This window comes from Diplotaxodon limnothrissa, linkage group LG11, assembly GCF_057381915.1.
Source record: "Diplotaxodon limnothrissa isolate DT_005_m linkage group LG11, D_limnothrissa_male_GT1.1, whole genome shotgun sequence".
NCBI lineage: Eukaryota > Metazoa > Chordata > Actinopteri > Cichliformes > Cichlidae > Diplotaxodon > Diplotaxodon limnothrissa.
In genome coordinates this window covers 24,727,720-24,748,813 of record NC_140606.1, presented here as the reverse complement: position 1 = coordinate 24,748,813, position 21,094 = coordinate 24,727,720, and the positions used below count along the sequence as shown (strand labels likewise).

The following is a 21,094-nucleotide window of genomic DNA, read 5'->3' as shown; positions in this document are numbered from 1 at the left end:
ATACATTTATTTCACATATTTTAAGGCACTTAAAAAAAAAAAATCAGACTGTATCCTGTCCTTTCCAAAAATGTGACTATGCTACCAACAATTTATCAACCTTTACGGCACACACAAGCAGAAAGCACAAAAACTCAAAAGATATAAAAAAACTGTATTAGACTGATTTCTCATGCAAATGCATGTCCTAGTGAAAGTAGCTCCCCTAATAAATCCTTAAATACCTCTCAGGAGCCAGAGACATTACCAAGTGGTTCAGGTGTAGCATCAAGTGATAAAGAGGACAATGAGTTTGTAGATTACCAATGTCTTGAACATAAAATAGCTAGACTTTTTCTATGCATGCAAACATTGTTACATGTTTCTAAAAGTGCTTTGCAGAGAATTATTGAGGAAATTAGTGACATTTTAAAATTTTCTCAGGTTCATTCATTTCAAAGAATCAAACAGGTGCTTGCTAGAAACCATTCAAACACCATTAGATTCCTCATCTTTTGGACATGACTGCTTCTATTTTTCTCATTTTTAACATTTATATTTTTAATTTTATTCAACTTTTTTCAACAAAAATTTCCCATGTATTTCAATGGGGAGACCCTTCAAATTCTCATTCAATTTACTCATTTTTAAACTCTTACTACTTCCACATACATTGACATAGAGCCACCATTCAAACTTTAAAACGAAGACAAGACATTCAACTATTGAACTTGTATTTATCTTTTCAATATCTATTATACTTTTTCTTCAGTTCCAGTTTAAGTTTCATGATGTTTTTTCACCCGTTTCAGAGTTTATAATGGGTGTGTATGGGACGGAATGTTGGGGCTAGAGTGAGGCAGCTCAACTGCTAGAGTGAGAGGAGCAAAAAAATTAATCTTAAAATCTTTTTTAAAACTGCTGCTGTGTCCACAGCGTTTGCTCTACAGGTATGATTTTACCCTCAAAACGTAGCCATCGTTGTCCTCTTTCATCCAATGTGTTTACTATTGTACTAGGTGTTATGGTTCTTTCATAAATGTCACCAATGCACAGCCTCCTCCCTCCAACTCTTCCATAGACTCTAATGTTAAAATGGCTCAGAAGGTTCGTTTGAAAATCAGAAGAGCATGGTGTCTTTACACTGTCACCACGTCCATATAATAAACTCCACAGGCATGAAAACTGAGAATTTGGTAGACTGGACATTGCTGCCGCTCACGGTGAAAGAATTTTGTCAATACGACCTATACTTTTCATTTGGGAACGATTTGTTTAGGGCTGACTTTTCTGTTCATTTTAAGCAGCAAAAGTGAGGCGCATGTCTGTGTACGTGTGTATGGAGCCATTGGGTGCAGTCACTATAGCAACCAGGCTCACACCTGCCTGCTTAACGAGCTCTGCCTGCCACTGTGCCAAGATTCATCTTAAACACTTCTCTTTCAACTGCTGCTGTGTCCACAGTTTGCTCTACAGCCATCATTTTACCCTCAAAACGTATCCATCGTTCTTCTCCTTCCAACACCGTGTCTTTCAAAGCTCAGACATTTAAACTTTTTAAACTGTGTGGATCAAAGTGGAGGGATCAGATTTGAGTCATTTAGTGATTCAAAGAATATGAACTTTTAATATTAATTCAGATGTTTTATTTTTTGTTTTTCTTAGTCTAAATTTCTTTTCTCATTTCTTAGATTTTTCTAATTTACAATTAAAACATTTTCAGCTATTTTCCAACTTCTGTGTGGTTGTCAGCTTGTAGCAGTTCACCACTTTTGTTTTCAGGTGAAAATTTCTGTATTTTTCATCTCATTCAAAAATTTTAACTTAAATTCAGCAATTAATTCATTTCAGTGAATACATTCAGATTCAAGCATTCACACTGCAGTTTCTTCAGAAAATGCACTTTCTAGTTCTTACTTCATTCCTACATAACTATAAAATTAATGGAATTTTTTCAATGAATTTAAAATACAATTTATTGATTTATTTCTTTTCTGCAATGCATCCTGTAACAATTGAAACCATTATTTTGCCTTATCAACATTTGATTAGGTATTCTATAGACTTACTGTAAAATCTGCCGATCAGATTTTTCTTTTTGTTTTTTTTAATACGTCAGTTATAATTTGTACCACCACTACCACTAAAAGAAAAAAAAAAATCCAATCAAGGCCTGACCAATAGATCAACCGAGACTAACTAAATGTTTTGAAATTAAGCTCCTTTAACCAAATTTGAAAACAATGTGATTTTTATATAATGTACCTTTAAAAGTTTTCTTCTATATTTTTTTTGTTGCTTTGTGGATTTGTGCGGAATTCTCACGCATTACCACCAAGGATCTCATGGGGACCTTCATGACTGCCCTCGACACTTACTCGCTTCGGCTGATTAAGCTGTATCGAATTAGAAAAGCTGCTTTCCGCAATGACATGGATTCCCTGTTGCAGAAGTTCGATGAACAGGTAATATATAAAAATGTATTTGTGTCTGGTTTATGAGGAACCTGAAGTTCCCACTGTAACGAAAGATACTTTATTAAATATTTACTAAATTGATGTAAAAATTGTTAGTTTTCAAAAAGTGTGTCCTGAATGGGATTATAAGCTAACAAGCAGCGCTGTGTTTGGCAGATTGCAGGTCATGACAGACAGTTCAACTCTCATCCCACTCATGGCACTTTTTGTTATAAATGTTGTAATAAGTGTGCTACATTTGTTGCACATCAAAATTACTTAAAAAAAAACTGACAAAAACATGACCAATCATCTGTAATAACTCATTTCAACATCTTATTTCTTAAGGCTGTATTTTGAGCAACAACACTTAATGTGTTTTAAAAACAAAATAGGTTTATAAATGAGACTGAGTCTTGTTTGATTTCCTTGTTTTAGGTCTCAAACATAGTCCAGCATCGACGAACCATCAGTTTGGAAGGGTTACCGATATTTGTTCGCGACGACGAGACCAAACTCTTCTTAACATGTCTGGTGAGTATGCAAATCTACTCAATCTTCAGTTTTGGTTTTCAGAGACTTATATGTACTGTTGTTTTTTATTTTGCATAGGATACAGATCCAGTTGAGAGGGCAACCCGAGGTGTTACGGTGGGCATCCTCACTGTTCTGGAGGACTACGTGGGACCCAACTCGCAGTCCACAGTGGTCAACACTGCCATTGTTTTGGAAGAGGACATTATTCTTGATGATCTGCCAGACCTTCCCACTGCCTTTGCCTACTTGTTTGGCCTACTTTATGGGCTCAACATGGAGTTTCCCAAAGAACTCAAGTACACATTTGAAGCTGTGCAACACATTTTTATGGAGTTGACATCTACCTGTTCCCAGAGGATAAGAAGCTTCAAAACCAAGCTCTTAACCAAAGTCTAACCTATTTGACAACATGTTCAACTCAAATGCAACTTGTGTCAAACAGAATGGCAATTTGTTTTGATTTACAGTTTTTGGGTTTCGTGGCAAGTTGCTCTGAAAATTAATTTCTGTCTTTAAGAAAACGGTAAGGTGCAGAAAGTTCTGAATCAATGTCTTCTGTTCTAACTTTACTTAATGTAGCTTGCATGGCTGATTGCAGATTTCATGTATAACATGTTATTATAAAATGTTGAAAGGTTTTATTCTATTTTTTTTTTTTTTTTTTTTTTTTTGCCTGTCCCATTTGGTTCTTTAGCCATCAGAATTGTTGTCTGAAGACCAACAAGGATACCCAATGGATTTACTTTGCCAAATGGATCATCGTGGCATTGCCGTATTGGTCCATTTGGTCGATCTTTGTTTTTATTATTTATTATATTCTATTTTCAGATGTTACAGACGGGACAGACATGAGTGAGGGATAGGAAAGGGAGAAAGAAAGAGGAAGGAAAGGAAAAACAGAAGGGGAGAGGGACAGTGAGAAAGGGGGGGAGAAAAAAAAATAAAAATCTCCTGGATCACCTGTTGAGAGAAAAATAGAAAACAAGCAAAAAAAAACAAAGCAACATACTAAACACAACACCATCGCATTAATCTAGCTAAGTGTAAATAGCAGTAAATACTAAATATTCAATGTTGTTGTGCAGCACGCAGGACAGATGTGCTTCGAAGTAGCGGCCAAGAAAGGTGTAATTTTGGTCTACGAGCAGTGAACACCCGTGTGCATACCTGTGTGGATCAGCGCGCTTGTATTCCAAAGGTTTCTCCATGTAACGATCTGCTAGGGAGTGTGGGGGGGCCACAGCCCCGTCCTCCAGGGTGTGAAGCGGGTATGGAGGAGATCAAAACTCCAGACATCCAGAGGCCCCCAGAACACAAGAGACCATGGAAGACCAACAGAGGGGCAGCCGCGCCACTGTTCCAGTAAGAGCTGAGGAGAGTCCCAGATGAGGGCTCACTCAGCAGCCGCGGAGCAGAAGCCAGGGGGAGTTGCAGTGACGCGCCCATGAGCTCCGCCGGCCCCCAGCTGTGCCTGAGTGACCGAGCCCCAGGCCAAGAGGCCGGGGGCACCCCACCTCCGAAGGGGCCCGAGCGAGCCCCAGGCTCCAGGCCCCGATAAGCAGCCGCCAATTAGTGAGCCGGTGTGTACCCGGACGCCCACCCCCAGACACAAAGAACCACCAACGCACCGACACCTGAGGGAGTCCGCCACCGGCAGGGGAAGTGGTGGTGGGTGGAGATAGGCCTCCAAACCTTGGAGGGCCTGAGGTGTCCCCAGAGAGGTGGCGTCTGATACCCAACCTGACATATAGACACAGACATACAGGCACACACATATACAAACATCCATTCCCACCCTCATGCTCTCATGTGCACTTACTCCACACTCAACCAACGTGGAGACAGACATAAAGAGACGCTGTACACACGATCACACTCCCCAAGCGTACTCTACAAACCGGGTCTAGGTACCCTTGCCCCTGGAGGGGGGAACTGCACCCAGACCCAGGTGGTGTTACCCTTTTCCCTGCGGTGGGGAGAGGCAGACCACCCCGACTCCGTAGCAGCAGGGAGGCCCCACACCCCAGACCGCAGTCGGACGGCCAACTCCTCCTAGCCCTCCCGCTCCAGCAGGCCGCAGAGAACGGGGGTGGGAGAAGACTCCAAACCTCCCTCCACCCGCTCATTGTAGTGTTGATGCATATGTGTTCTAAGGTGCAATTAAAACCCAGGAGGGCTTGGAGCTACCTGCCAAGGAGCAGCAGGTAAGCGCATAGTCCCTCCTGATAGCCCTTAATGTCTAAGTGTATTTAAAATTGAGAGGTGGGCAACGACGCCAGGGGTGAGGTGTACACCCTGATGGTAATTTGGACTCCGTGATTGTGCCCACCCCCAAGATCCTATATGTATGTGTAATGAGAGTGTGAATAATGTGAAAGGTTTTATTCTAACTTGAGCTGTTTTAAACAATTTTTATAATCTGGTTTTAGGTACATTTGTACTAGTTTTATAACAAATGTGGCACAATACTGAACTTCACAGGAAATTGGAGTGTTGATACCATTACTATTAAAAGACAAGTGGTGGAAAAATTTGTTTGAAAGTTGTTTGCTGTATGGAAACCAGATAGAAGTTGTTCACATCCTGCCATCTGATGTTTTGAATCTGTTTGTTAGTGACTATCTATCAAGATAGGTTTGATATTCTGTCTGACAACACCACCTTTAAAATTGGATGAGTAACATTTGTTACAAAAATTTGACTTTTTTTGTGTTTTTGGAAGGACTTTATTTGTGGCTGAATGTTGTCAGTATGTTAAAAATGGCTAATCTCAAAAGTCAACATTGTCAGTGGTGCAGTTGTGTTTGAACACAAAGTTATTTGAAAATCAACTGTGTAAACATTCATTGGTACAACAGGGAGCACCTCATGAAAACTATGAAAGATACTTTTTCTAAACTTGAGGAAATTGATTGGCAAAACAAAATATGTTGTGTAAACTTTAGGAAATACGTTGCAAAAACAATAAAATATGAGTTGAGAAAAAGGACAATTATTAATTTTGTCAACACAAAAACATTAGCTAAAGCAACTTATCTCCTAAACTTGAAATTATAAGTTATCCATCAGAACCTAAAAACGTAAATGCAGTCGGTTGCCTTGAGTTTTTAAGTTTTAGCAACTTTTTTTTTTTTTTTTTTACAGTGTTGAAGGCTTGCATCTTATCCCTACCATTCCACTGATTTTTGTGTATTTTATATACTGTATTTTGTTGTGGTGTTTTTCCAGACTTGTGCTGTCAGGCCTTCATTGAATAATATTACTGTAGCTTCTTCATGCCTGAAAGTCAGTGTTAGATATCTGCCTTTGTGATGTTGTGATTGTAAAACTTGTTATTTTTGACATTTTTCCTAGATTCAACTAAAGAAATGGGAAGAAATTATGGGTTTTTGACTAAGTGTCTAAAAATAGAATTTCTGATTGGTTCTTTGCTAAGTGTAGTCAGCACTGGGTCATCCTTTGAGTTAGGTGCTTCGTAATGCTGAATGGTTTTTAATTCGGTGGATTAAAAAGTAAACACTCCTTTTAAAAAAAAAGGTCAGGTACAAGAATTGAAGAGCTCTAAAAGACTTTCAGAAAGCCTGGACCAAGACCACTTTTTAAAAAAGGACAAGACAGTTTGGCTTCTTTGGAAACAAACTATAAAGACGTGAGGGATGACTCAAGATATTGGCACAGTACTGTCTACATGGCATAGATTACAATGTTTTTTTTCTATTGTACTTATACCAGTAACAGACTGACAGCAACTTTTACTGCTTGTCTTTGCCCTTGTTTCAAAAGCCCCACCTCTCTGAGCAATGATAATTACTGAATTATCTTAGTGTGTGACAGCAGGGAAGACTCAACCCCTATGTCATCTGACATAATAAAAAGCTTATCGTTGTGCTGCCATCAGAAGTTAAATTAGGTATATTTCATAATTCATACTCTATCTTCTATGTAATCACATTCAAAGTGTCAATCACAGGACTAATGTTTTAGATTCACGAGGGCTAGAAAAGATAAGATAAATATAATATTAGCTGAGAACAGAAATATATAGTTGGATGTTGCATTATTACTGTGTTACTACCCATCTGCAGGCTTGTTGAGAGAAACCAAAAGGTCCAGGTAATTCTTGGTGAATATTTTTTAATACAGAGGTTATTTAGAGGCAGAAGGAACCAGAATTAAAAGACTCCTGTGAGACAGTGCCATCTAGTGCTTTGAGGAGTGCACTATAAACATCTTCAATTTCACGCAGCTTTTGACTAGTCCATGCATTAATACAAATAAAAACCAAACAAAAAAATAATACATGCAAACAACAACAACAAAATCTAACCCATTCTTTGAACTCTATTTGACCTCTTTCCTCACTTGTTTCAGGGAACTTCCACCTTCTGCTGATTTCATCATCACGGGAATTCCAGTATTAAACAACATCAGTTGTGAAATCAAAGTGTGACTGTAATCTGCACTGTTTTAACAGATTTAGTAAATGATTTAAAACTTCCTCCCAGTAACTCACAGCTGTTATAAAAACAAAGAAGGTAAAGCAACCCTACAGCAGAGTCAAACATGGCGAGTGTTACTGTGACATCCTGTTGGAAGAGTCTTTTGCTGGTGGCACTTATGGGTGAGAACATTTCATTTGTGTTCACTGTTATTATTCTTTTAAATGCTGACTATGAACATGAATGACAATAGTAACAAAGTAACTGATACATAAGGCCCAAGAATAAGGGTCTCTGTGCTTTGATTCATGTTTTATTTTAGCAGATGTTTATCACATTTATCCATACATAACGTCTTCTGAGTGTAAAGATTTTGGATATTGATTTAAAAATACATGGAATGAATTAACTGAGTAAGGACTGAAAAGTAGCTTTTTCTTCATATTATGTGATCCTGTTTTTGAGGTTGTTGTGCCCAAACTGTGCAACAGCCTTCCTCGGTCACTCAGGTCGGCTGACTACGTTAATTAAGTTAAGTGACTGCTGAAAGACAGTTGCTTCTTTAACTTCTGTTTTCATGTAAATTATCATTATTATTTGTATGTTAACAAAGTTTATATTTAACCATACATCTGTGGAAGCAGCAAAACCTTTTTTTTCAAATGTGCTCTTAGAAAAAACGTTTGAATACTGTCGTTCCTTCTATCACATACATGTAGGTTAAGAACTACACTTGACAGCTTTGAGTACCTGCTGATTCTAATATATGTCTTACATCATCTTTTTCTCGCACTTAAACCCACTGAGGCCCTGGGACCATTTTTGTACATTTTAGTTTTTCAGTTACAAGCCATTTGCACTGTGTTGAATGGAATATAGCCAAATTCTCTAAAAACAAGTTTGGCATAATTTCATTTCAAAATTCAGGTCTGACTTCCTTAAATTAGCTTCAGTGGCTAAGCTAACAATACACATCCTCTTAAGGCCCTAGGGGCCGTTTGCGGCCCCATTGACTTCCATTATAAACGCTATTTTTCACTGCAGAATTATTACCGTTAACATCTTGGTGATTACTTAAATTTCGGTTCCGTTTTGGACTAGGGGCCTTAGAATTGTAATTTTTTTATTTGTCCACCGGGTGGCGCCCTTGCTTCACATTTGACCCCTGCTGGAAAACAGCGGGCTGCTTAGACAGACCTGCGGGAAAGGAAGCCTCATTTCCGGCGTGCAGCAGCGGCTTCGCCCGCTGATCGAGCGGGACCATTTTCGGTCCCTAGGGCCGTGAGAGGGTGCATTTTTTTTTTAGTCAACAGGAAATGACGTATTTGTTGTCACGTGGTATCGGACATGTGTGCTGTAGAAAGGAGTCCCCGGTGATCGTGCCCCGGTGATCGTCGCGACTTACCCCGGGAAGATGCACTTCTTTCGGCCTAGAGGAGCAGCATTGCCTGCCTGGGGACCATTTTCTGGTCCTGAAAAAAAAAAAAAAAGGCGATCGAAATGAATGTTGGTGCCAATCTTTAGTCCATCTAAAGGCCTAATTATAATAACAATTGAATATTACCTCAAATGTTTTTTTTGGAAAATATTCAAGTTTTTTGTTTTTTGGGGCAAAAAAAGCAGTGCGCTCATGTGACGAAACCGGGATATAAAGGGTTAAAATCCGCGAAATGTAATTAAAACTTTATATGAATATTTCAGGGAGAAGTGGTTTTAAAAGACTGACCAATTTAAAGTGGAAAAAAATATGAATTTATAAAGTTTTTATAGCACTTTTTGGGGAATTGTCCTTAGGCATAAAGGTGGATGCATTTTTTAAAATCTGCTCCTGCAAAAAAAATAAAAGTGGATCGAAATGAATGTTGGTGCCAATCTTTGGTCCATCTAAAGGCCTAATTATAATAACAAACAAATATTACTTCAAATGGTTTTTTTTGGAAAATATTTAGTTTTTTGTTTTTTGGGGCTAAAAAAACAGGGCGCTCATGTAATAAAACTGGGATTTAAATGGTTAAAACAACGAAAATATAATTAAAACTTTATATGAATATTTCAGGGAGAAGTAGTTTTAAAAGACTGACCAATTTAAAGTGGAAAAAAATATGAATATATAATCTTTCTATTGCACTTTTGGGGCGGGACCATTTTTGGTCCCCAGGGCCTTAAAAGGATGCATTTTTAAGGGCCAGCCAAGTTTGTCTGGACACACGTCTGAACTCCTGTTTAGTTAACTGATACTTATGCAGATAGATATCCATTATGGAGTAATGAATTATATATTATTTAATTCTCAGATTGAGTTATTTTGTGCTTTTAACCAGTATTGTACCAGTATTGACACAGAGTGGCTTTTACTGGTATGTGTTACAGCCATCCTGACTGCTCTGTCCCTCAGGTTTACCAGGTTTGGGGACCAAGGTGCAGATTTCTTGGACTGGCAGGGTGACAGCTGGTTCCCCCACTACTTTCACATGCTCATCTAATTGTTTTCCAAACTGCATCTACACCTGGTCCTTTAAGGCCAGCACAGTCGACGGGAGCACATTAACTTGGACACCAGATGGACTGGATGATACAGTGAAACTGCACTGCACTGTCTTCAATCCACAAACAGGAGTCTACACAAGTACTGACACCATTGTAGAAATTACAAGTGAGTACATCAAGTTAAATGTCACATTAAATAGTGGAAAGTAACAAAGGTACCTTTTATTCTGTACTTCTAAAATGTTTGCCTTGATGACAGGAACAAGGTGAGTGTATGAGTTACACATAATTAGGACACACTACATGGACAAAACTACTTTGCTACCTACAGATTACACCTACCCTGTCATGAGGCCCTGGGCACGTGGTTTTTCAGCTGATGCTAATGCCAAAGGAGGTTTAAAACTCTGCAGCTATTGAGTCAGGAGGGAATATCTAAGAGGAAGGAAATTCCACATACTGATTTTTATCAATGGTGGCATGTTATTACATCTCATTCAAATTCAGTGATGTTTATAGAACAACAGATTCTTCCACAAATATTTGTAAAGGCAGACTGCATGGCTAGGTGCTTGACTTTACACACCTGGGACAACTGAATGCAAAGATTAAGAGGTGTGGCTTAACACTACTGTCCATATTTTTATTCTCACTTTATGAATTAAAAACGTATTTTTTCTTTTTGTACAGATCAAATATCTGTACAAGTCAGTCCGCTGAACACTGTACCATCTCTCAACCAGTCATTAAATCTCATCTGCCATGATGCCAGATTTGGTGATCCACAAGGTCTATCAGACCTGGTCTGGTATAAAGATGGACAAGAGGTGACCCTGCGTGAAAATATGTGGCTTCAGCAAAACAACCTCACACTTCATTTTGACTCCCTGCTGCCCTCTGATGCTGGTTTCTACCAGTGTCAAACGTATCTGCCTACATCACAGACAACAGTTGTCAGCCTGGGCTATCTACTCAGCTGTAAGTACAAGGATACAGAGGTTAAACCAGAACAAGAAAGGCTGTGTTTTGTCATAACTGCAACAAGCTTTCTAATCTTTTGCAGATGATCAGTGGAACGTCAGCATTAGCGGACCTGACACTGTGTTTCCTGGTCAGTTAAGTGAGTTCACCTGCCTGACTAGCTGCACCTTAAATGTGGAATGCACCGTCAGGTGGGAGTTCAGGGGAGGTTTCCCTGTTGGAACCTACTTTTCAGTTCATAAAAATGAGGTCAGGTGGACTCCTTCACTACCTGGGACTTTTCAAAATTTCACCTGCATTGCAGAGAATAAAGCTGCTGGACGTTCTGCTGAGGCCACCAAGATGGTAAAAGTTAAAGGTACGCACAACTTTTTAGCACTTGCTTGTTTCTATTCTTATTGCTAAATCAATTTCAATTACTTTCTTTTTCTCTCAACAGATATCCCAATCTCTGGATCGGAGGCGATGCAGCTTAGTGGACTTTTTGCAGGAATCCTCAGTCTGGGAATGTGGGTCCTCTTGGGTTGGGCTCTAGAAACAGTATACTTATATTCACTTTAAAGAGACAGTTCACCCCAGTATCAGCTTTATGCCCAAATAAACACATGACTACACCATGGATTATCATAGAATAGTTACTACAACTAAATGCAGCTGATATCTACAAAACTTTTCAACTCAGACTTACACTCCAGAGAAAAACAACATAAATTTGATTTGGGGGTTTTAGTGTGAATATTTTCCACGCTATTTATTTCTGCAGCAGCTTATTCTGTTTATTATTATTTGTGCAAAAGAAACATATGTGATGTCAAATGTTAGAAAAGTAGAAGCAGTGTTTTTTCTTATGAATTTTTGTAAAACATCTGAACTCGCATATGAAAAATAAATTATGTGCATTAAGTCACAGTTGGAGTTGATTCCTATTTAACAATTAAAGTTGACACATGATTTTCTTTATGCTCCTTTATAGTGTACGTTTTAATTACAAGCCATTTGTAATTAAAACATACACTGTAATTAATTTAATTTAACCACAAGGTGTCACTAACAACACAGAAGAACTGGATTTCAAGGACAGTGGAACATAAAATGTAAAATATTTCTGTGAATGATATTGCAATAAGTACTCTGACTGTTTTGTCTTTTTCAAAAACAAACCTCAAGATTTATTAAAGATTCTTTCGCTGGGATGTAACTCCTTCAGTGAAAAATTACTTTTGTAAAGCCAGCTTGATAAACAAATTGTGTGACGTCAATTCTGCGCATGTGGTCAGTGATTCAACAATCAGTTTCATGTTCCTTTGAAAGTGAACAATTAATGCAGAGAAGACAACCACACTAAGCAAACTGAGAGCGACTGAGGTTTTTACCTTTGTTTTTCTCTTTTCTTCTTTTGTCATATCTCAGTTGCTTTGTCAGGCGTAAGAATAGGTGGGGAAAATTAAACTAAAACATCTGCTTTCATTTTGTTGTAAAAGAAACCAACATTCGCATGTTAACCTCATTGTAGTTTCAGTTGAAATGCTGCAATCTCTGTAGTATATGTATATATATCCTGTGTTTAATTATAAACTAGAAAATGTAGGTTGGTGTTTTATGTTATGTCTGTTATGTACTTTCTCTTTTAAATTATTGAAACAAAAAGATATTCAAAAAAAGATTAATTCCAAAATGGACCAAAATGGAACTTTGTGGCCAAAATGCAAAACGCTATGTGTGGCGGAAAACTAACGCTGCACATCACTCTGAACACACCATCCCCACTGTCAAATATGGTGGTGGCAGCATCATGCTCTGGGGGTGCTTCTCTTCAGCAGGGACAGGGAAGCTGGTCAGAGTTGATGGGAAGATGGATGGAGCCAAATACAGGGCAGTCTTGGAAGAAAACCTCTTGGAGTCTGCAAAAGACTTGAGGCTGGGGCGGAGGTTCACCTTCCAGCAGGACAACGACCCTAAACATAAAGCCAGGGCAACAATGGAGTGGTTTAAAACAAAACATATCCATGTGTTAGACTGGCCCAGATCTAAATCCAATCGAGAATCTGTGGCAAGATCTGAAAACTGCTGTTCACAAACGCTGTCCATCTAATCTGACTGAGCTGGAGCTGTTTTGCAAAGAAGAACGGGCAAGGATTTCAGTCTGTAGATATGCAAAGCTGGTAGAGACATACCCTAAAAGACTGGCAGCTGTAATTGCAGCCAAAGGTGGTTCTACAAAGTATTGACTCAGGGGGCTGAATAATTACGCACACCCCACTTTGCAGTTATTGATTTGTAAAAAAATGTTTGGAATCATGTATGATTTTCGTTCCACTTCTCACGTGTACACCACTTTGTGTTGGTCTTTCACGTGGAATTCCAATAAAATTGATTCATGTTTGTGGCTGTAATGTGACAAAATGTGGAAAAGTTCAAGGGGGCTGAATACTTTTGCCCCACAGGGAACGGTTCTGGCTCTGTTTGTCTTCACCATCTACACTGCAGACTTCTCCCACAACTCCATCTTTTACGGTGTAGTCTGCTGAGGTGGCAAGATCTCTGCCGGGGACAGGAAGAGACTGAACAGGTTGATCCGCAGGGCCAGCTCTGTTCTAGGATGCCCTCTGGACCCAGTGGAGGTGGTGAGTGACAGGAGAATGGTGGCTAAGTTGTCATCCCTGTTGGACAACATCTCCCACCCCATGCAGCAGACTGTGACAGCACTGAGCAGCTCCTTCAGTGGGAGACTGCGGCACCCACGGTGTGGGACGGAGAGATTTCGCAGGTCTTTCTTCCCCACTGCTGTCAGACTCCACAACAAAGACTTTTGCAGCTGATCAAACACACAAACCCACACATGTGCAATAACACCAAGTGTAATACTCTTTTCTGACAAAGTTGTATTTTTACTCAGTTGTAGGGGAGACCGGGGATAGTTGTAACATTTTTGACATTTCTGTCTGTAAATTGGAGCTCGTTTAAGGTAGTGGATTCAAAATGTAATGCAAAGTATTTACATGTCTCTGCTATTAAATAGTGCAGCTATTTTCTCTGCAGCACAATTACCCATTGCATGGTATGGTCTCAAACACAAAGAGTGAAATGTTACAATTAACCCCATAGTCTGGGTTAGTTGTAACATATCCTGGGGTGAAATGTAACACAATGAAATAAGGGTACTAACGAAACATTAACATGTAATCTTTGTTTATTCAACACATGAATGCACTTAGAGCCATTTATGTAGCTGTGTGTGTGTGACAGAATGCAGAAATCTAACTTTTGAACATATTCCAACCCCCCAAAAAAGACAAATTATGGAATTTTCTGCAACTGAATATTTCATTAATTTTGGTTGGTCTTCCTTGAGTTTGGCCTCATTGGCTCAGTGGGCATTATAACCTACAACTCTTGCACCAATTTTGAACATAACAATGAAGCTGAAAAAATGTAGTTGTTCACCAGCATCGCGATTGAATTACTTTTTATCATGGCTTACCTTGGTGTGGTTTGCAAAGTGCTTCAGAAAGATGAGGAAATCTGTTTCTTGCACCCATCCTGATTTATTTCCACTACCAGTACTTCCTACTGGTCCATCTCTGACACAGTGGTCTGCATAATGTATGTGTGGGAACACAAACAGTGGAGGAATTGTGTTGCCAATGGCATTAACCGCATATACAAATACGACCAGTGAACCTCTCTCTGCTGATGTCGTTGCCCCAACTTGTTTAATATAAGTTAAAGTAATAGTGTGGTAAGTTGTAACATCTGCATTATTGTTACAACTGACCCAGACTCCTATAGCCATGAACTAGCTAACATTACAGCCAACGGCTAAAACATTAGCACTAAAGACCTACACAGAATATATCCCCATAGACATACAAACAACATAATTTAAATTTGATGAGTTTAACTGCAAAGCAGATAATGCTATTAAACATTGAAATAAAGTAGAAAAACTTACTTTTTGGCATACAAATTACTTTTTTTCATGTTAAATTGTCTGTGTTTGACAAAATGTGCTGATTTTTCACATGTGATAGCAGAACTGAATTGGGCATGCACAGGATGAGTCACATCATTTGAAACGTAGCCCTGATTGGAGAAATTGGAAGTGTAATATAAACTCCTCATATGAGGGTATCAAGCAGAAGCTCTTCCTCTTCCTCATTAACATTTTATTACCATTTTCTACTTATTTATTGTTGTTTTTGTTGTTCTCATTCTATTTACATGGTCTGACATTTACTTTGTTTTTCAGATGTATCATACAATATACTTGTTTTAAAAAGTACAACAGAACTTTGTATATGATGAATTCAAAACATATTACACCAGATACATTAAAGTCACATGATGACAGCGATGTTAAAAATATTAATGCAGAAGTCTGACAGGTAGTTCATACTTTATTCAAACCAAATAGTGAAACATGATTAAGTACCTAGCTTAGCTTTTAATTCCATTACATTTGATTGATTAGCTAGCTAACTATTGGCTATTGGTTATGTCAAAAATTTGTAGATTAAACTACAAAGTATTGCATTCACTGGCTGAAATTAGACCCACCATTTCACCCTTAGCATTAAAATGATGTGTACAAAAACCATTATCAAATGCAGGATGCAGCTATACTACATCATATTTGTTTGTAAAAAAACATAAGGTTTTTTATAAAACTCTGCCATGGCTCATCAAATGTTGTTTTTTCTTTTCTAGGACTGTGAATAGTGATCAGCAATAGGGAACTAAAGAGTTAAGACTATAATTTCATGTCAACAGGGCCCCTCACACTTACCTTTAAAATCTACAAATGACCTATACATCAATCACATCTTCTGTTTGGCCAGTATACACAGCACAGGTTTGCTCAGATGCTGAACTTCGTCCCGTCATAGCTCAAACAATACACCCGCTGTTTACTCAGTGCTATTGAGAGGGGCATAATGGTTTGCCTGTGCTTCACATCCAACGTGGGAAAGAGTATTTCTTAGTGTGTGAAAACAATTGGTTGTCTGAAATAATACAGTTTTCTAAAAATTGTATCACCTTTCTGAGAAGTTTGACAAGCATGAAACCCAGATGATCTATACCACCTGCAGATAAGAAGCAAGTGGAAGCAAGCAGGAAAGTTCCTCATCCTTACTTGGCTTGGCCAGGTTGCGGTTTTTACAAATCACAGTAGGAGGGCGTCTGTCAACATCCTCATTGGAGCGCTCACCCTTAGATCCGTCACATCTGTCCCACAACTTAGGGTCAACACTACCCTTACAGTTTTAGGTGAGAACAGATAAGTAAGAGCTGATGTTCAAGGTTGGGAGAACCATTTTTGTAGAATTTCAACTTGTTTATTAATAATGGTTTGAAGTTGGTAGTTTCTCACCAAACATTATAACTGAAACACAAGCATTTAAGGTAAATGTGAAAGCATAAAGTCTCAGGGAAAGGTTGGGAAAAAATATAAGAGCTTTTCCTAAAGTGTTTTTTATTTGTACTTTTTAGTATTAGCATAATTTAAAAAAAAAAAGTTTATCATTTATTCTGAAACATTTCAGCAAGTCACTCTGACACTTGAATCCTTCACCCTGGCTTTCATGCATTATATTTATTACTCACTTTTTATTTTGGGAATGCTGAAGTATGCTTTGAATAAACTGTGATCAGTGTTGAGTAAATACTATGAGATTAAATGCATGTGGGTTTTACAAAAAATGAAATCATCTTTTGTGGAAGTCCAGTTTCTGATAATGTTACGTAAGGAAAAAAAAAAGAAAAGTTATCTAACCTTAAATGACTTTAAATGACGCAGCAAATTGTGTAATGTGAGGCAGAACAAAGATAAATCCCATGAGCAAATAAAGGCACCATAATGAATGACATATTCAAAAAGCCAAAGCAAACTTAAAAGAAACTGTGAACACTGGCCATAAATTCTTACAGTTCTGTAAGGTGACCAAAAACATTTCGACACACTGAGGGTAAGCGGGATGGAAAAACTTTAAAAATATGCTGATGAATTGTTTGCACTAAACACTTTACTGGAACAGGTTTCTGTTGTAATGAAAAATGATCCCAAAATAATATTGGAAAAGGTTTACTGGAATTCAGGAGGCCCCTGTCTCGTGGTATTTGGACTAACAACCAGCAAAGAGAAAAACAGCCTGTTCCTTACTGTATGTCTACGTGCTTTTGCCGTTTGTTGTTTTTGGTGTGCTGTTCATCACGTTGCAGTGTCATCTAGTTTCTGCCTGCCCCCGTGTCTGTCCAAAGTAAGTAAGTATGTTAGTATGCTTCTTTTATCCCAATCGTCATTTCCAGTGTTGAGGAAGTTATATTGAAAAAATAATTAATTATAGTTACTAGTTATTTCTTCAAAAAAGTAACTGAGTTAGTAACTGAGTTACAAGATTCTAAAAGTAAGTAATTACTTGAAAAGTAACTATTGCTTTACTTTAAAAAATGTTTAACCCCCTGGGATCCAGGGTATAATTGGCCATTTTTAACCACATTTTACCTTTAAAAACTGTTTACTTTGCCTTGTTTGGTATCATCCTTTTCAGCACAACCTCACGTGTCTGAATTTACAGTTATGTTTTCATTTTGACATACTGTATTAACACAATTGATATGCAGTAAGCCGAACACAGCTTCAACCGTCTGTTTGTTGACAAATAGTAACGGACCGCATTTTCTTGTTAGCAACTGTAACAGCGTTGTAACGATACTCGTTACTGAAAAAAATAACGCCGTTGCTTGTAACGCATTCCCATCACTGGTCATTTCCATGCAACAAGGTTAATGATACGAATCTGCTCAGACCGCACCTTTTATTTGAATTTACATGTTGTTTGCATCTGGTTATTTGCAGGTGCTCTGGCTTCGTCCCTCAGTCCAAAGATGCCTATTTGGTTAATTGGTAATGATAGGTTTGTAGCATAAACCTATTCGCTGGAACGTTAAGACAATATAATTACACTGCAAGCAAGACGCAAGTAGGCAAACTTCTTCATGGTACTCGTGCACGGGAGAGAACCAGACAAACGCCGTTCCTTCGCTTGACCCCAGTAGCTCTCGTCCGTCCTCCCGTACACTGTCCTTTTATTGAGGTTACATGAATATGCATAGGTTCATTAACATATGACATACTGTGTGTGTGTGTGTGTGTGTGTGTGTGTGTGTGTGTGTGTGTGTGTGTGTTACTGCTGATCAAAGGGTCATAAAAGCACACAAGCAAACATCCTTGGTTAGGAAGAGGGTAGACAATCAACAATACAACTCTATCAGGTAATTTTAAGCATGGGAGGGTGTGGTTGTCTGCGTTGTTATGTTAGCTCTGTCATGACCGAGGGTGTAACCCACCTCTAAGTGAGCTGGGATAGGCACCAGCCAGAACATGGATGAATAAAGCAGAGAACTTCAGCTTGTCACATTGTTTCTGGCTTTTTGTCGTAGTTTAAATGTTCAGATAAAGCAATTTGAGAAACAATGTAGGGTATTTAGACCAAAATATTTTGATACTTATGGCAGGGATTATATATAATATTTTTTTATTAATTATTTTAAGGTAATTAAAGCACAAAAACAAATAATCAAATAATAAAAGAAATATGGCTAAATTCGTGCGTAAAGTTTTTGCTTTGTCTGTATTGTATACTGTCCTAAAACGTCATGGCTAATGATGGTATTAGTTTAGGAAACAATGATGGTGTAAAGCACAGTCATCGTTTAGTTATATTAGTTATATATTCAGATATATTCAGATATTTATAAGTACTGTTTGTAAGTACTGATGTATTTTATCATATTTAATAATTAAAATTAATATAATAAAGTGGTCTAAGAATAACTAGAATTAATATTCATTACAATTAATACACTTTAACTGTATGCTTACTGCAAAAACTCATTGTTATGAAGTACATTTGTAAACATTTATTTTCATCTGTTTGGCTACCACAGAATGAATTATGTGCTGATCAGTGTGAACCTAAGAGTCTGAATGAATTCCGCAGCTCATCAATCATCAAGTGCTCAATTTTATTCTCCTTCCAATCTCTTTCTTTTGGATGAACAGCAGCTTTGAGGTTACTTCCAGTTACAGAGCTCAGCTCACTGATGAAAACGCTCTCTGTGATCAGTGTGACCTGCTGTGACCATGTAGTAAACTTTACCATCAGCTGTGAGTTGGGCAATAGCATATTCACTACTACTGCAGTTTTATATACTAATATAATCATTGAGCTTCAATACACAGTTCTTATTTTTCTGTATGTCTCTCGTCTGCCTAATTGTCATTGCTTTTCTGAGATGGACGAGATAACATAGCGCTCAAAATGAACGGACCGAACATTTTTCCTTTTTAGCTGGATCCAATCTGTCTGCGGTCTGTTCTGCATTCTCCAATCATCCAGCTCAGTTTTAGTGGGTTCAAAGCTGTTACATGTCAGCAAGTGGTCCATATTGCTGTCTGGCCTTCAACAATCACGCCAACATAAGAAACGACATCACCGCAAATGTGCTCATAGCAAGTGCATTTGTTACTATTACAACAGCAACATCAGTACTTCTTGGTTTTGTTCCAAACTAACTTTGTTTTGTTTTTTCTCAACACAAACTGTGTTCACTGTGGAGCACTGCCTCCCTTTGCTTTTCACAGATGATAGCACGTTCACTGTGATGGACCGAGCAGCGAAGGAAACTTAGGCACAGGTTAAAGGGAAAAAAAAAAAAAAAAAGGATTTTTTTATTGAACCCCAATAAATAATTGGTTAAATCATGTAAAAAGAATCAAAATCTTGGGCCCATAAAAGAGGTCAAAATAACAGAACTCTACTCAAAGTTGACAAACCATACTGATAACTGAAACAAACTGAACTAACTTAACGAGACAAAGGGGAAACTTAACAATGGCTGATCACCCACAAAAGCACAAAAAGGGGTAAAACACACAAAACCTAACTCCAATTACCCCACATGGTCCTAAATTATGAAATGAGCCAATTTGCAGCTTTCCATCAAGGCTTGTTCTGCCCCTTTTCCACCTGTTGGCTCCTCAATCAAGGGACGGGAGCAGCTCCAACTAAAGTAACTCAGAAAACAAAGATTAAATCATACATAACAGTGTAAACTAAAATGTGCACACTTATTTTAGAATACTGTGTTATGTGGATATGTGAACTAATTCTAAACCAAATCCAGTTATTCATTGTCCTGTAAATTAATTCCTATTTGAAGAAAGACAAATGTGAATGTGATGTTATGTATAAGCCTCTACACTAATATGGTGGCTATTACCACTGTGTGGCTGTAAGTGCAGCCATCACCATTATCTACTAGAAATACTGTCATACCTAAATTAGGATGTGACCTCAGCTAGTGAATGCAACACCCTTGTTTTTTATGTGTAGCGTGATCATGTCTTTGTTTGCCATTTCCTTGCTCTATCAACCCTATTATTGGTTTATTTTCACTTAAAATCGATTCAATGTTTATAGCCTTTAACACCACATGTTATTAGGTGCTCCAAAAAAAGAAAAGCAGATATCGTGTATATTGAAAATAAAAAATTGAGCTGATTGTGAGAGGTATTTGTGAAACTTATTTATTTATTTATTTTTATTCTAGTCTTATGGGGGAAAGAAAATTGTAATTTTGTTTACAGATGAATAGTGCATTTATCCCGTGTCTCTTTGGTTACTGTAAACAAAGTAGGAGAAGGAGACGATCCAGTATAGTGGGACAGAGAGTCCATTGTCCTCTACAAATTCTTTAAGTTTTGATATTCTGGGTGCAACTCATAACCAAATAATCCAATAAGAAGGCATTTACAGATTTGGATGGATCATCATAGCTGAATCTGCAAATGCCTAACCCCAAATTTGTTTTTATTTTGTCCAATTCAGTGGTTTCCATCTCTATTGTGGGAGGAAGTGACTCATCTTTTTTATGAGAATACTAAAATGACGTTCAGAGACCAAGATTCCACAGATTTGGTTTGCATTCTAGGTACAGAGTCACGTGTTAAAATTATAAACGCTCTCCACATGTTTCCTTGGTTGGAAAAAGTTGCAGAACAACAGTATACAGTAAATGGACACTCATAGGTGTGCACCTGTAAAGCATCAATATAAAAGGGTAAAACAAGGTGTGGTCATGACTTTGAGGTGGTATGATGATGGTGAAGGCAGGGGAAGGCATTTGCATCAAGAACACAGAGAGCTGCAGTGT

The 21,094-nt window shown here is 38.1% G+C and overlaps 1 protein-coding gene and 1 long non-coding RNA gene across 2 annotated transcripts; one reads left to right on the top strand and one right to left on the bottom strand.

Moving 5' to 3' along the window:
* The first annotated feature begins 7,514 nt into the window (after nt 1–7,514).
* LOC146622820 (uncharacterized) lies at nt 7,515–11,637 on the top strand. The gene is made up of 5 exons (XM_085366424.1): nt 7,515–7,593; nt 9,807–10,064; nt 10,589–10,876; nt 10,962–11,237; nt 11,319–11,637. The coding sequence occupies exons 1-5, from the start codon at nt 7,536–7,538 to the stop codon at nt 11,438–11,440; spliced, it is 1,002 nt and encodes a 333-aa protein (XP_085222550.1). The 5' UTR covers nt 7,515–7,535; the 3' UTR covers nt 11,441–11,637.
* LOC146622819 (uncharacterized) lies at nt 8,502–17,824 on the bottom strand. The gene is made up of 3 exons (XR_014906585.1): nt 17,692–17,824; nt 17,040–17,127; nt 8,502–8,883 (listed from the first exon to the last, which is right to left on the bottom strand). It is a non-coding gene; the product is annotated as an uncharacterized LOC146622819 (long non-coding RNA).
* Nucleotides 17,825–21,094: the final 3,270 nt, after the last annotated feature.